This window comes from Kogia breviceps, chromosome 5 (assembly GCF_026419965.1).
Source record: "Kogia breviceps isolate mKogBre1 chromosome 5, mKogBre1 haplotype 1, whole genome shotgun sequence".
In the NCBI taxonomy this organism is placed as follows: domain Eukaryota; kingdom Metazoa; phylum Chordata; class Mammalia; order Artiodactyla; family Physeteridae; genus Kogia; species Kogia breviceps.
Genome location: NC_081314.1, coordinates 14,318,355 through 14,335,637, shown reverse-complemented (window position 1 = coordinate 14,335,637; position 17,283 = coordinate 14,318,355). Strand labels below are relative to the sequence as shown.

General features: G+C 44.3%; 2 protein-coding genes across 2 annotated transcripts in view; one reads left to right on the top strand and one right to left on the bottom strand.

Annotated features, from left to right (window-relative positions):
• LOC136794300 (condensin complex subunit 3-like) overlaps window positions 1-1,642 on the bottom strand; it is a 37,497-nt gene extending 35,855 nt beyond the window's left edge. The window contains 1 exon segment of the mRNA XM_067035322.1: window positions 1,540-1,642. Coding sequence (XP_066891423.1) covers window positions 1,540-1,642 — 103 coding nt within the window.
• CLSTN2 (calsyntenin 2) overlaps window positions 1-17,283 on the top strand; it is a 597,917-nt gene that overhangs the window by 116,802 nt on the left and 463,832 nt on the right. The gene's annotated exons all lie outside the window — the stretch shown is intronic.

Here is a 17,283-nt window from a genome sequence, read left to right as displayed (position 1 = left end):
ACCATTACTAAAGGAATAGACATTTAAGTAGGAATTCAAGAACTGCAGTAATGAGTGGGTATGAAATGTTTATATTGTTAACAAAAGGCAAAGGCAAGAGATCATTTTCCTAGGCTTACGTCTGGTGAAATTTTCCAGAAGTCCACCCTTTGCAGGGCCTTATTAGTGGGACAGAGATGATGAAACATCCATTTCCATTTCATGAGCATCCTAGAATCTTCTATTTGAAAATAAGGATGGCTGCTTCCAGTTTTCAGGTTTTTCAAAAAAGGGACACTATATGCCTGCTATCTACAGAGCTCGGTGCTGCATGAGGTGAAAGATTGTGAGACAGCTAAGCCAGCATCCTTGCCCTAAAGATGTCCATTGGAGTAGGTAGAAATGAGGGGTGGTCCCAAATTCCAGGCAGGGAGCACTGAAATCCCATGAGGGCAGCTGGTGGTGAAAACGTCAAGGGAGAACTCTTGTTTGACCTAGTGATATTGGAGCTGGGTTTTGATGGGTCATGAGGATTTCATTAGATGGAAGAGAGGAACGGAGGAAGCATCTGGGGTGGGAGAAAATGTGGAGAGGGAGATGGAAAGACACACGTTTAAGGAACTGAAGAACAGTAATAAGATTTGTGTGTCTAGGGACTTCCCTGGCGGTCCAGTGGTCAAGACTTCGCCTTCCAATACAGGGGACGCAGGTTCGATCCCTGACTGGGGAGCTAAGATCCCACATGCCTCGGCTGCCAAAAAACCACAACGTAAAACAGAAGCAATATTGTAACAAATTCAAGAAAGACTTTAAAAAAATTGGTCCACATCAAAAAAACAGAAAATCTTTAAAAAAAAAAATTTGTGTGTCTATTGCCGGGGTCTTCATAGTGGCATCGTGACAGTACAGAAGACGCGTGCTAACTTTAGGAAGTGTTCATACATGTTTATTTTCCTGGGGAAGGATGGTCCATAACTTTCTCAAAAAGGCCAGCGATTCCCCCAAAAGTTTAGGCTCTCTGGCATGGAGGGTAGTTTTTGTGAACTGAGCATTGGAGAGCAGGAAGAGAAACGCAGAAATGCATGTTAGAGCAGACCGTGCTGGGCCTTGAGGCCAGGGCTCTATACCTGGACTCTTGGGGACTCAGCTGGGGTGGGAGGCAAGATGGAATGGAGGTGATAGAGGCTACGTGGGAGCTGGGCAGAGGCTAGAAGAGGCAGGAAGGCTAGATGGAGGCTGCTGTGCTTCCAGGACGGGAGAGGGCCTGGGACACAGGGAGGGAGCTACCAGAAAGGAGAGCAGGAGAAGCTGTGGAGGAAAAGGTGAAAGGGTTGGAGACAGAGGGAAAGCAGGTAGAGATACGCAGCAGCAGAGAGTGATGATGTCTTGTGAGCTCTGGCGCCAGACCGCACAGTTCAAACTCAGCTTTGCTGCTTCCCACCTGTGCAACTTGGGGCAACTTACCTAACCTTTTGTGCTTCGGTTTCCTTAGCTGTAATTCTGGCTCCTTCCTCAGAGTTGCATGGGCGAGCATCAATTGGACTGAGATGCTCCAGGTACCTGGAACAGCCATGATGAGCGTCCCAGGAGCGTGGGCTTTCATCCCCACGAGGCCGGCGGCAGCTCCACTGGGCACTGCCATCTCCCCAGGGCCTGGAACCATGCCCGGGACACAATGGGGGCTCCAGAAACGTGTGTTCGATGCTGCATAGATGACTCACGGTGACGTGCTAGGAACTGGGACATAGGCCTGCTCTTGCTGGAGGTACGTGTGGTCATCAGCAGGGCACCAGTGAAAGCTACACGAGAGGGTGCCAGGGGACCACAGGACCTCACCCCGGCCTCCTTCTCAGGCCTGTGTGTCGAGCCCTTGCACACTAACCGTCATGTCCAGTCCTCCCGGTGGCCTCCTCTGAGCATAGCGGGATGGATATGATTATCCCCATTTTTCAGGTGAGAGACTGAGGTCTTTGCAGTGAAGGAACTGGCCCTTTTCAGCTACTCGCATGGAGGCAGCTGGGTGGGCCTGCTCCTTGGCCCCCTGTCTTCCCATCTCTGCTGCTTCCGTGGATCCTCAATCTATGATTTCCCAAATTGCAACAGAAGTGTTTAGCTTACTTAGAAAACAAAATGTCCAAAGAGAGTATGCATTTTAAACAACAAAAATTAGAGACTCTTAGTAATGCAGAAGGAGCTTATTCAAGATGTAATGGTTTCACTTAATGCCGGGGTTAAGAATAACATCATCACAGGCAGATTTCAGGAGCAACTGGCACCACGCCCTAGCCCTGCCCGACCAGCTCTGTGGCTTTTGACAAACTGCTTCATCTCTCTGAGCCTCGGTTTCCTCATCCATAAAATGAGGATAATGAGACTCCTTCACGGCTGTTAGGAGAGCTAAATAACATGTGTATAAATAACTCAGCAAGGTTCTTGGCATATAGGAAGAGTTCAATAAACGGTTGCTATCCTTCTTTCTTCTGTTATTATGCCTTATTTGTGCAGATAGCCTAGCTTCGAGGGAATAATGTAATATATGTACTGTTGGGAAAGCTGAAAGGCTAGTCCTCCAGATACAGGAGAATAAACTTGTCAGTGAAGGTCAGGTGTGATATTACTGGAGAAGAGGTGTGTGAGGTGCAGGAATGGGGTCAGGGGAGGTAGGCTTTTTACGACTATAACCAAGTCTGTCCCACTGCTAACCTGCAAAATTGACGAGGATCTGCCTTGATACAACCCCCAAAGTCCTCTTAGAAGTGAACTTGGCAAGGGCAAAGGCAGCCTCGGCTTGCCCAGACATGCGGAAACCCTGGATCTCAGGGGACGCAGCTCTGCCACACCCTGACTGTCTGAGTGACCTGAGCCTGGCAATGGCAGGTCCAGATGGGAAGACTGATGTGATGGGGCCTCCGGGATGCCTGGTCCAGAGGAAGCGCTCCCCATCTGGCTGTTCGAGCAAGCCCTTTAGAGACTGGGCCCATCCCCAGTGGTGGGCTGCCCTCTGTGGGATCTGGGGTAATGAGACTTGTGGTTGACCTGGGTAACTGGTTAACCACAATGGTGGACAACACAGGGGAACATTTGAGTTTCACAGACAGACATACTGAGTGTTGGATCTGAGTTTCATGGGTGTGCCGTTCTTGTCACTCATTCAGCATTTTCTGAGCATCTCTTGGGGCCCGGTCTGTGCCAAGGGAACCTGGAAAGGATGAACCTTGATCCCTGCCGTCAGTGAATTTCCAGCCTGGAGAGAGGACAGAGGAGGAAACAGACCAGGACTGGACACTGGCCCAGGGCTCTGGCAGAGGGAAGCCCTGAGCAGAGGCGAACAGGAGGAGACACCCCTTACTCTCTCTGCCTGAGGGCCAAGAAGCAAGATTCCCTGAGGGAATCCCAAGCTTTTCCCCAAGACTCCAACCTTCTGAATTCACATGGAAATAGTAACGTTGATCTTTTTCTCAAAGAGCTTTTCTGGATCAAATTCTGTCTTGTAAGCAGTGCCGTAGTGAAAACTTCAAAGGCGAGGCATTAAAAGGCATGCAGATAAATGCACGTGAATGGACAGTTTCCTTTATCTGGAGCATCAGTTAGTTGCTAACACAGGTTCACAAAGCCACTTAGCCCCCACTCTCTGTAACCACGTGGAAATGAGAAGCTCACTGCAGAGACTGAATTTGCACATTCCCTTCCGGATGTTCCTGAATTTATAGGTCGTGGATCTCTCCAGATCGCCCTGAGTGGGGGTGGGCGGGTGTTCCATGGCTGTGGACAGCACACAGGAACATGGCTTACTCTAATCCCCACCAGCCCAGCGTCTCTCCAGGTCTGGGGCAGGCGTTCTCCTAGAGCTGGAGGTGGGAAGTCCCCTGCACCCCTGCACCACTCTTCTGGGCTGGAATCCCCTCCAAGAGTACTCTCGCCACCTTTCCTCTGAGACCAGGATAAAGTCCACCTTTCCAACAAATCCCATCCAGACTGTTATAGCCAACTGAGACATGACACAGTTGCATTCTGCACTGGGCAGATGGGAAGTCCTGATGAGGACTGAATGGGCCATGCTATTTCTTGCCACAGTGCCTTTGCATGTGCTGTTCTCTGTGCCTGAAACTCCTTTGGTGCCTATGTTGCTTCTTTGGGACTCAGCTAAGTGCCCAGAAGACTTGTGCTCACCCATCCCAACACTGATCACATTTTATTGTGTTTTAAATGGTTGTTTATGCAGCAGCCTCCCTTACAGACAGTTCCTGCCTGCTAGCAGTCCTCGAGCTGTAGCAATTGCTACCCTATAATAATAATAGTGATAATGATGAAAATAATAACTATTATTGTTATTGTTATTACTGGTGGTAGTGGTGAAGTGTAGAGAAGGAATGCCAAGTGAGGGCTCAGCATGAGGAGATGAGTCAGGGGTTTGGGGAAGGCCAGGAGAATGGTGGCTGTGTGCCAGGAGTCCCAGGCATCCAGTTTGCAAAATGCTGGGTGCACTGACTTAGTCCCCGCTAAACGTGTGTACACTGTCCTTTGAGAAGCACCTTCTTTCTGATTCCAAGTTACTGACCTCAGCAAGTCTCAGGTAGTGGGGTAAAGGACCATTCTCTAAGTGGAGGGCTTCCTAGTCTACAGACAAGCACGCCCACCCTTGTGAGGTATTATATTGAGGGATTATAGTCTGTCCCTAAGCTGCTCAAGTACAAGTATAAAGAATGCATGTACATGATGTGGGTTTTAACTGCAAAGACAAATCAAACCCTACTACCCTCTTGTGTGGCCACCGAAGGATCATCTAATCTATTACTTGGTTCAATGTGAGCAGACTTCGGGAAAACAAATAATAAATACTTGTTACTGCTGCTTTGAGGGCCCCCCTGGCTGAGCAGCCAGGACTGCAGAAGGTGCAGTCTTCCCTTTACCCTTGCGCTGCCTCTGCTGAGCCTCACCCTTCCTCCCACAGCTGTCACGAGTCCTCATATGACTAAGCTGTGTCATATGATGACACACATACCCACACCCCCATGTCCCCCTTATTGTAAACTCATCCTGTGCTAGTGGGGTTGGAAGGTGAAACCTGGTCCCAACTCTGCTGTGTGACCTTGGGTGGATCACTTCTCCTCTCTGGGCCTATTTCCTTGTCTATAACCAGGGTTCTTCTTTTTTTTTTTTTTAATTCAAGTTTAGGTGATTTACAATATTGTATTAGTTTTGGGTACACAGTGACATGATTCAGATATGTGTATATATATAACTGAATTATATATATATATATATATATATATATATATAATTTTTAAAATTTTCCATTATAGGTTATTACAAGGTATTGGATATACTTCCCTGTGCTATACAGTAAATCCTTGTTGCTTATCTATTTTATGTATAGTAGTTTATATCTGTTAAGCCCATACTCCTAGTTTATCCCTCTCCCCTCCTTTTCCCCTTTGGTAACCATAAGTTTATTTTCTATGTCTGTGAGTCTGTTTCTGTTTTGTACATAGATTCATTTGTATTACATTTTAGATTCCACATGTAAGTGATATCACATATTTGTCTTTCTCTGTCTGACTTACTTCACTTAGTATAAAATTCTCTAGGTCCATCCATGTTGCTGCAAATTGCAATATCTCATTGTTCACTATGACTGAGTAATATTCCATTGTATATACACCACAGATTCTTAAGCCAACCGTGTGTTGATGGGCACTTGAATTGCTTCCATGTCTTGACTGTTGTAAATAGTGCTGCTCTGAACATTGGGGTGCATATCTTTTTGGATTCGAGTTTTCATCTTTTCTGAGTATATGACCAGAAATCGGATTGCTGGATCATAGAGTAGCTCAATTTTTAGTCTTTAAGGAACCTCCATCTGGTGTCCACAGTGGCTGTATCAATTTACATTCCCACCAACAATGCAGGAAGGTTCGCTTTCCTCCACACCCTCTCCAGCATTTATTATTTGTAGACTTTTTGATGATGGCCATTCTGACCGGTATGAGGTGATACTTCATTATGGCTTTGATTTGCCTTTCTCTAATAATTATATGACCAGGGTTCTTTTTTTTTTTTTTTTTTTTTTTTGTGGTATGCGGGCCTCTCACTGTTGTGGCCTCTCCCGTTGCGGAGCACAGGCTCCGGACGCACAGGCTCAGCGGCCATGGCTCACGGGCCCAGCCGCTCCGCGGCACGTGGGATCTTCCCGGACCAGGGCACGAACCCGTGTCTCCTGCATCGGCAGGCGGATTCTCAACCACTGCGCCACCAGGGAAGCCCAGACCAGGGTTCTTAAACATGTTTTTGTACCATGGACCTCTGTAGTAGTCTGGTGAAACATATAAACCCCTTCTCAGAGTCATGTTTTTTAATTAGTAAAATAAAATACATTGGATTATAAAGGGAACTAATTATATCGAAATAGCTATCAAAAGATTTATAAATTGTGATAGTGCAATATATATGTTTACTTATTAACACATTAAGTGACAAAACCTAGTTGTGGGTGTAATACCTATCCTAATTCTGAAGTAGCAATGGATGTAAATGATATTCTGAGATGTCTGTGATAACTGACGTGCCACGCAGCACCTGTGATTTCTGTTGGTCACAAAGTCCCAGGTCCTAGATCCACAGCTAGGACTGCTGTGGTCTGCTGCCTACATACATAGTAAAGGAAATCCTGAATTTCTGTGAGATTAGCGAGGATAAAGATGTGTTTCTTATCCAGATTTTAGGCACCCCCTGAATTGTACCCATGAACCCCAGTAGTGAACCCCTGGACTTCAAGATCTCTCTGGGCTCTGCCAGTCCTAGCACTTTACTGGTGTCAGACTCTGCAAAAGGCAGGCCATGATCTTCCAGCTTGAGCCCCAAGCTAGAGTGGAAAACGGGTGAAGGAACCTCCCAACCCCACATTAACTGAGCGCCTGCCATGTACGGGGTACCACCCTAAACCGATAGCACACAGGGCTGGGTAAAGTACCCTCTCATCTTAGGGAAGGATTGTTGGAAATAAATCATTTAAAAGTTAAATACATAAACAGAGGTTCAAAACCCTGACTGAACTCCTGCCAGAAGCAGGCTCTGAAATAAGAATGTCTCAACCACCACCATGTTTTCCTGCCATGTCTTGTCACCCTTTGAGGAAGTGCCATCTTGCACCATCAACCCTGCCCTGGATATGTTCCCTAACCTCTCTGAGCCTTGGTTTCTTTGTCAGTGAAGGGGGCTGAGAACTACTCCATAGGATTAAATAACAAGCACAATTAGGGAGTAGCACACAGTTAGGGAGTGATGTGGGCACTGGCCCCGTTTGGACCAGTCTAGTTGTGGCCTCTGGGTGCTGGAAGTCTTGCATCTGGGGCGCTTGTGTACTAAGACTCTCCAGGGCCTTTCTGGACCTAGTCTGGAAGATGAAGCAGCGCCACTCACCACCTTACAGCCTGCTCAGTGATGCAGCGCACAGCACTCTGGGAGGTGTCTTCTCAGCGTCACTGAGGGAGGACCTCCGTGCCCGGTTAGAGGCCTTGTCTCTGGCTGCTGAAAACTCTTCACGTCCCTCCCCAACCCTGGAAAAGCCCACTGATGGTTGTGCGCGTTCCCTGTTGCTGAATAAGGATCTTGGAGATTGTCTTCTTACGCAAAAAGTTTTGGTTCTCATTTCTGGTTTTATTGCTTATTATCTCAGAAGCTCCAATCTGGTTGCTTAAGCTCACCATGATTCAGGTTCTTCTCTCTGAAAAGTGGCATAAGAATGTCATCCCTGCTGATGGAGAATCATGTTGCAGTACTTACCAGGAAAATCAAAGCAAAATAAAACCTAATCACATGGAAAGAAAAAACAGAACTTTCTTAAACAACTTTTGTGTACAAAAGAAAATCAAAACCACAATTACAAGCTATTCATAGAGCAACACTGTATACCCAAACTGATGGAATGTAACCAAAGTTGTACTTAGAAGCAAATCCATAGGCTTAAATGCTTAATAATCAATTAGAAAGAATGAAAATAAATAAAGCATTCAACACAAGAAATTAAAAATGAGAAATCTGAGGAAATTAGGAAGCAATAAACCATAAATATGGTAGGAATTCATGTATTAGAAAAATAGAAAAGCATTAGAATTTATAAGTGAATCTAAAAGCTGATTCTTTGAAGAAACCAATAAAATGGACATGCTCTTCTTAGATCTAATCAAGAAAATAAGGGAGAAAGCAGAAATACCCAAGATTAAAGATGAGAAATGGGATATAACCATGATTTTGGAATAGATTAAATTAAATTACAAGAGCATAAAACCTACATCTCTAAGCTAAGATATTGGGAAGCTTCTGAAATGTATGGCATCCTGAGGAAATGTGTATGATCAGATTTGACTCAAAGAGTTAACTTGGCTAATAGCCATGGAAGCAATTTAAAATGGTGTTTAATGAATTATCAAGAAAAAATAGATGAATTTTCAGAGGAGGGTCAAAACAAACTGAGTCAGGGTTTTACTGGAGCAGGTGAGTAGATGGGGAAAAACAATGAGCAGGACATGGTCAAAGGCACAGGGAGATTAGAATGAAGTCAGCTGGTCAAGGCCAAGGGTAAGTGTGTGGGAGGCAAGGGCAGGTGAGCCAGGGTCTGGGACCGATTGGATCTAGAGACCAATCCACCGTTTCCTACTTTTGAGGCTCAGATCTGGCCATCTGGGCCCTGCCTTTCTTTAACTTCATGGTCAGCCCGGGAGCTAGCCCTCACCACCTACTCACCCTTGAGTGCTGTGACTGTCAATGGGACAGGGTTTTGAAAAACTTCAGCACTTGTACGGATGCAACTTTAACAGTAACTTGAGGGAAAGGACTGGCCTCATCATGATCAAGAAGTTCCTTCCTACAAAGCCATTGTGTTGATAACTTCAAGACTTCAGGTGCTTCCCATGGTCTTGAATATGTTACCCTGAGAGGTGACGCCAAGAAGGCTGGGGGCAGAGGGAGATGCCCCGGAAGCAAATCTTTCTCTCTGGGTCACCATCCAAATTTAACTCGCATCCCAGACTCTCCATATGGTCTCTCTGGAACCAGAAGGTCCGAAGATGTTGGGATTTTTCAAGGTTCAATTCCCGAGGACCGTTAAACGCATCATCATGCTTTGCTTCATTCATTTAAAAGCACGATCTTGGCAAATACAGCCTTGGGAGTGTATCACTCATGAGTGATACAATGCTGCATGGAAATATTAGATCTTAACTGACGACTTTTACTATCCCATGGAAGAAGTACTCTTATATGATCTGCTCGACCATGGTGGAGAGAGAATGGGAACTAATGGCTATCAAGTTCCCATGATTTGCCACCCATTTTACATTCACTCTCCCACATAACGCTCACCATCTACAACTGATACACAAATATTATTATCCCTATTCAACAGAATGGGTAAATGAAAGAATTACATCACTTGCCAGTGGTCTTTCAGCTAGAAAGTGCGAGAGATGAGATTTATACCTTGATTCTAAGGTCCCTGATTTTTCTACTCCATCATCCTACAGTTTTTCAGGTAGGCGCAAGCCCAGAAAGGATATTTTCTGAAATGTTCCACCCTGTTCTCCATGGTGCCTGTCAGGAGCCCTGCAGCAGCCTGTTTTTCTGCAGGAACAGATGGGAGCTGGAGAAGCAATCTCCCACTTCCTGCTTCTACAAGGAGGCCACATAGCCTCTGTCCTAGTGTTTCTCCAAAGCTGTCTCTCCAGTCTTTCTCTGATGCCTGAAATATGGTTTGCAGGCACCAAACTTTTGTTCCATAATGAGAGAAAAGTCCAAGGGAGGAAATGACCCTTTGAAAGAAGACAAGTGGATGTATATTAACATAAAAGTGTGGCTGATTTCTAGGAGATGCTTTCCTGGAAGAAGGGCTAGACAGGAAAGTGAATAGGGCTGAAGGCACCAAAGCTTTCATCAGAAAGGAATAAGCACAGGGCTTCCCTGGTGGTGCAGTGGTTGAGAATCCACCTGCCAATGCAGGGGACACAGATTCGAGCCCTGGTCCGGGAAGATCCCACGTGCCGCGGAGCAACTCAGCCCATGTACCACAAGTACTGCGCCTGTTCTCTAGAGCCCGCGAGCCACAACTACTGAGCCTGCGTGCCACAACTACTGAAGCCTGCGCGCTTAGAGCCCGTGCTCCGCAACAAGGGATGCCACCCCAATGAGAAGCCCGCGCACCGCAACAAAGAGTAGACCCCGCTTGCCGCAACTAGAGAAAGTCCATGTGCATCAACAAAGACCCAACACAGCCAAAAAAAGTAAAAATAAAAATAAAATAAACTAATTAAAAAAAGAAAAAAGAAAGGAATAAGCACAAACAGGAGAGGCTGATGATTGTCAGGACAGACTTTTTCCATTTTACAGCCTTGCTACCTTGGGGGAAATAATCCTCTACTTAGACTCTGTTACATTAAACCAAATCAGTAGGTTGTTGATTTATGTCCATCTGTGACCACTATGACCTTCGGATTCCCTTCTAATGCATCACCTTCATTTCCTTTCACCCACAGACACTCACAGATGCTTAGGAGTCAGAAAAGAATGGCAAGGAGGTAGGCTATGCCTGACAGTTCTTTCCGCTTCTGTGACGACCACCCTGAACCAGTTGTCAGTGGCGCTCCTGTCATTCACATTTCCACGTCAAGGACTTTGCTAATTTATCATCCATGTATTTTAATCAGAGAAGGAGATGCCTGGAGTGGATTTCATCCATCTTGGGGGAGAAGAGGTTTGACCCCCGACCCTCCCTGCACCCCCAGCCTGTGTGACTCCCTGATGGATTAAACGAGGTAACGTAGGGTAATGGGAAGTTGTCTTACCAACTCAGAGAGGGAGGCAGTGATGTTACACAAGCTCACTGGGCCTCGGGCTCCTCCTCTCTAAACTGGGGACACAGTCACCTACTTGTAGGCGGTTCTGAAGATCATTGAGTAAAGCTCCCAGTGCAGGGCCAGCACACTCTTGGGGCTGAATGGCCTTGGGTTCCTTACCTCTCTCAATTTTTGTTTTTAGAAGTGATTGCTGTCATTCTCTGCAACTATCAAAATTTTTTCTAATTAATTAAATTATTTTTATTGAAGTAGTTTCAGGTGTATAGCAAAGTGATTCAGTTATACATATATGTATATAAATAAATAAATAAATAAATAAATAAATAAATAAATAAATAAATAAATATATATATATATATATATATATATATATACACACACTTTTTTCAGATTCCTTTCCCTTATAGGTTATTACAAACTATTGAGTAGAGCTCCCTGTGCTATACAGTAGGTCCCTGTTGTTTATCTATTTTATATATAGTAGTGTGTATCTGTTAATCCCAACCTCCTAATCAAATTATTGCTCTGTTGATGGGGCAAAGCACAGCCTTCATCTACTTCCTACAGCTTCAGACAGTTAATGTCCCTGGGGTCTCTGCAGTCCTAGGTAGATGATATTGTTTCAGCCCTGTGGAAGAAACCGCCACCTCGAAAACCTCTTTGTGGCAAGCATGTTACATAAATGATCTTATGTGAACCTCCAGAAAGTTCAGAAAGGTAGGCATTATGCTCCTTTTAGAGAGGAAAAGATGGAGTCCCAGAAAGTTGAATGATTTCCCAGTGATCACACATAATCACGAGGGATGTAGATTTGAGTGCGCCTGATGGTTAAATGCCTGGATCGCAGGTGCTGTCATCCCTCCTGATCACAGAGGCTCCCCTGCGGGTAGCCATTTGAGGAAGGATGCTTTTCTGGGAGAAATGGGGCTGCTTCCATTGTTTTGAAGTTGGTATCTTTGCCTCACTGGCTTCTGGAAATGGAGTTCTTGAAATAACCACTCTCCTCACCTCGCCCTGCCGCCTCTCTAAAAATTAACGATGTGTGTTACCTTCTCTCTGATTGACACGAAGGCCTGCCCTCTTCGCAGAGGTTGTGTCTGTACCGTCTGGACACTGTGTGTATGAGGCTTTGGTTCTCTTCCAGGCTCTGTGCTGGGCGCTGCAGACACAACTGTATCTCTCTACGATTTTCAAGCCCACGGCCGTGGCAAACGGGTACAACCAAATACTCCTTGGGAGTATTTAAATCACCTCCTTATTTAAATTATTTAAAGTATTTAAATCACCTCCTTGGGAGGTGATTTAAAGTGAGGCAAAGTGTCTGTTCCAGAGCAAGACCAGCCTTGGTTTAGTTAAGCAAGAGGCAGGGTTTGTCCTGGGCATACGCCACTGTTTTTGTGGGGACCCATTACAGCCAAGTGGAGGGTGGCCCTGAAGTTTGGAAGAAAGTGTCCGGGGCCATTTGCTTTTGACTACCTCTTTTAACTCCAGGAATCCAGACATTCACTTAACCTCTCTGGATCTCAGAATCTTCATCTACAAGTAGACCCAAGGAACCCTTTCAGAGTTAAGGCCCGGATAAACTGATACCGGGAGCTTCTTGGAACAGTGCCTGGCACATGGTAGACTGCCCTCAGGTTCCATGTGGACTGTTGACCTCGAGTTTATGCCTCTTTGTTCTTCTTCTCATCCAGATGGACTTTAAGAATCCCTGGGTACTTGGATTTTAGATGCATTTGGTAACAGTGTGTTTCATTTCTCTTTCCACACAAGAACAATAATACATGTTTGTTGAATTGAAGGCTACCTTGTGATACTTTGTTTCCTGGGCAGGCTTTTTGTTTCCTGGGGAGGCTTTAGCTGGAACATGACTCTTTAAATCATCCTGATGGAAAATGACTGGTTTCTGATGATGACCAGCTTCTGATGGGATGTCTAATTCCTGATGGAGTGGACAGTGAAGATTTGGCCAATTTCTAATGTGATAGCCAGTTGGTAAGAGGCCAATTCCTGGTGTGAGGGTCAATTTCTGCCTTATAAAAGGGCAACTATCATTTATTGAATATCTACTGTGGACCTGACCCAGTGTAGGAAATGTATGAATTATATGTGATTTAAAGCACTCCAATGAGATTAGCATGTAGATGACAGCAATTAAGAGTCAGTTCTAACATCATATTACGAGGCTCAAATGTCATTTTTGCCACTTTAAGCATATTACTTAACCATTGTATGTCTCTGTGATGATAACAGAATCTCCTATCATAGGGTTTGGAGGAAGAATTATCTCCTGCCACATAGAAGGTGTCCATTAATATTTAGCTGCCCTTATTTTTATCCATATCTTGAAGACAGGGAAACCAAGGCTTGGGAAGTGACAGTGAGAGAGTCCTCCTTTCCCAAGAGGAAAACTCAAATTTAAATTTTGCTTTAAATTTTGCCTGAGATCCAATTCTGGATCTCAGAATTGTGTCCTATACTCATTTTCAGTTCAGGCCAGCTCGTTGCAATGTGAAGACATAAGCCTCTCACTTGTTGGGGGTGATACCTACGGGGGCATCCTGGGTACACCATGGCACTGAGACATCAGGTTAAAGGCAGGGCCATGGTAGACCTCTCCTAAGTATAGACTGCTGAGACCCCATAGAAAGTCTGCCCTGCTGGGGGGAAGGGTAGAGTTCACAGTCTCCAGAGGTTTCACAGGCAGAGGCTGAGCCTGATTGAGGCCAGTTGGCTGTATAAGAAGTGAGTTATAACCATCTCATTGCTGAACAGCAAGCTCCACGGTAAGAGTGGCTTTCAGCTCTTATGCATTATCTCTTTCAATCTCTACAGCCATGCTCGGAGGCATGCATGTTGCCTTTTACTTCTCTGAGGTCAGGGAAGTTCACATCTTGCCTTCCGGCACATTTTGGCAAAGGCCAGATTTGAACTTGGGTTTGTTGGACCCTTTAGTCTGTGCTCTTCCTCCTCCTGTGCTGGCTTTCTCCATGAGGATAGGACTGCAGGGCTAGAAGAGGGCCAGGAAAGGATCCTGGCAAGGCATTAGGGGGCAGTTGGCAATAGACAGTTCATGATCCCAGTAAGCAGTTAAGCTGAGCAAAACTCCATAGGAAGGAGGTGAGATTGGCCATGGTATAGAGGGTTTATAACAAGAGGAGACCTCAGCCTGAAAGTCAAGGAAAATTGGATGGGGGCAAGATTGATGACCACAGGTCCCCTGGGATATCTCAGCCCTGAGGCAGCACTGCCCACATGGACAGCGGTAGGAAACTGCTGCATAAACCTATCCCCAGAGAGCCAGGGCAGGGGGGTGGCTCTCACTCTTCCTGGCTCCACAGCCAGTATGTTCCTGGTTACCTATATTTGGTTTCCACTTCAATACCAAAGCCCGGGCCTTTAGCCATCTTGGGGCATGACATCTCTAATTTGGGACAGGAGAATGGATAGTGATCTTGAGCTTCTGATGAAAGCTATAGACTCTTCCCAGGAAAATATGCAACATTTCTGAAGGTATCTAGGCCCCATGGGATTTCTCTGTCGATCCCAGAAAAGTCTATAGATCTGGTTATAAGCCTTGCGTGAAACTAGTAGGTTGAACCAGCGGGTTGAACAAAAGTCAATGGGTACAAATAATTTCATGTGCAGTAACAAACATAAAAACAGATAAAATACCTCACACTAAACAAGAAATGTGCAGTAGCTAGGAGGAAAACTTTGCAGTCTTATTGAGAGCAAAAATGAAGCTGTGAATAAATGGAAGGAAAGAATGTGTTCTTGGATGGTAAGAGTCAACGTTTAAAAATGTAAATTCTCCCACTTTAATCATTAAATTCTAAGCAACCCAACCAGTAGTCCAAAACTGGTTTGGCTGCTTAGGTGGGAAAGCTTTCAAAAATGATACTAGGGTTCATTTAGAACAGAGGTTGGCAAACTAGGGCTTGCTGAAATCCAGACCACTGCTGTTTTTGCAGATAAAGTTTTATTAGAACACAGCTACACTCAAAATTTGTTTACATATGACCTGCTTTACATATGTGGCTGCTTTCCAGCTACAAACGCAGAGCTGAGTAGTCACTATACAGAGACTGTATGGCCCACAAAAAGCCGAAAATATTTATTGTCTCTTTAACAGAAAGTTTGCAGATTTCTGACCCAGAAAATTAAACACATGAAAATATCCACGTAAACATGAAAAGATGGATATGGGCAGACTAGCCTTACCAAATTTCAAAATGTTTGATAAATACACACTACTTAAATCAGTTCGGTATTGGCACATGAATAGAAAATTGTTCAGTGCTATGAAAGAGTACAGAAATAGGTCCAAATATTGGTAGAACTTACATCTACTATAAGATAAGATGACATTTAAAATCAGGAGGAATAGGGCTTCCCTGGTGGCGCAGTGGTTGGGAGTCCGCCTGCCGATGCAGGGGACGCGGGTTCGTGCCCTGGTCCGGGAGGATCCCACGTGCCGCGGAGCGACTGAGCCCGTGAGCCGTGGCCGCTGGGCCTGTGCGTCCGGAGCCTGTGCTCCGCAACGGGAGAGGCCACAGCAGTGAGAGGCCCGCATACCGCAAAAAAAAAAAAAAAAAAAAAAAAAAATCAGGAGGGATAGACTATTCAGTAAACTATTTGATATCTAGAAAAAAGTCTCAGTACTTTGCTTATACCTTATATGAAAGAAATCATAGATGAATACAATATTTAATAATAATCAGTGGAATCATCTAAAAGCTAAAAGGAAACAATGGTACAAAAGAAAGAAAGTTGATGTATTTTACTTAAAAAAATTTTTAAAGCCTGCCCAGTAAATTTACTGTAGCAAAGCCAGAAGACACTTGAAAAACAGAATATCCTCACGATTAGGGACAGAGGTTGTAAGCAAAGAGTGCCAATGAATCAATGAGAAAATAATAAAACAATTTAATCAGCAAAGAACATCAACAGGCAGTTCATACATACACAAGAAAGAAATGAAAAAGATCAAATAAACTCTGGAAAAATGCTTATTCTTCCCCTGATTGAAGAAGTGTAAACTGCAACAACTCGGATGTATCTTAATTTATTGAATACCTGTCAGATTAAGAGCTTGGCAAAGACATAAAAAGTATCAAGCGTGTGTGGAAACAGATATTTGCATACATAGTTTGGAAACAGCAATTGCGGTCTCCGCTCTAGGGTAATTTGATTGCTCTTATGAACATCGTAAATTCATCTACGCTTTGACCTGTGTTGCTGCATTTAGAGGTTTATTCTCCAGGTACCCTCAGACATGCAAAGATACTTGGAAAAGATTAAGTGCACATTGTTTGTATTAGTAAAACAACAGGAAACGACCTAAATACCCATCATTAAGGTTTCATTGTGTCAGTGTTTCTCAGACCTGAGTAATGTATCCATTCCATTTAAGGGAAAAATAAATTCTCAGGAGCCTGTTCTATTGAATTTAATTATTTTTATTTTGAGGTTTCTCTAGAATGTGGAACTACTGAACTAAGTATAAACCTCATAGCGTTATAGTTCTTATAATCCTATAAATTAAAAAAATGTATAAATCATATATAAACAAATACAAAACCAATAAAATTCAAGTTAACACTATCAAGCTTATAAGAGGTGTGTATTCTGAAATTAAAGGATGGACGTGTTAAACAATGGGGTTGTATAGACACAGATTCAGTTTTATTTATAGAATCTGTACTTTCGGTTCAATAATACCAATAAAAGGAAGGCCTGCTTACATAAATAGGTTTTAAAATTATATAAATGCGTTTAGGTTTTGCTTGTTAGTTCAGGCTATTCAGACGCATGAATAATCAAAACCTTCAAATGAGCGGTTTTAATGAGCGGTCGTTGATAATCCCGTGAAGCTATCCAGTTTATTTGAAGGTAAGGTCAGCATCCTCGCTTATTGAAATGTGTGTTAAATAGTAATAAATCTAATTATCACTGCAACTGAGACCAGAAACGTTCTTTGTGGGCTATTTAGTGCCGTGCTCATTGCTAATGGATTCACGTGCACAGGCGCAGACTGCTGTGGACGGCCTGTTTGAGTTCCGGGTTTGCCTCTTCTACCCAGAGGACTCAATTTCCAAACCACTTTTCCCTTTTCAAGTTACTTTGAAATCTTTATTTCCACAGACTGCCATGATGTCATTTGATCTTCATTTGCAGTGACCCTGCAACGCAAACGATGGGGCTGCATCTTTGAGCAGTTCTTGGTTAAAAGATGGCTATCCAGGTGGTCCAAAAGATGGCTTTGACTCCTTGACCTAGGAGATATCATCAAAATGAAAATGCAAAATCACCGAAGGCTTAGCTCCTGACTACCAGGCTCACTGTAATGGGGTGAAATCAGAGAGTTACCCAGAAGGAGCTGGAAGAAAGGGGTGAGGGGAGAACAAGTAGTCCCAGCTCCAAAGTCATAGTTTCAGTTACCACCCAGGATGTA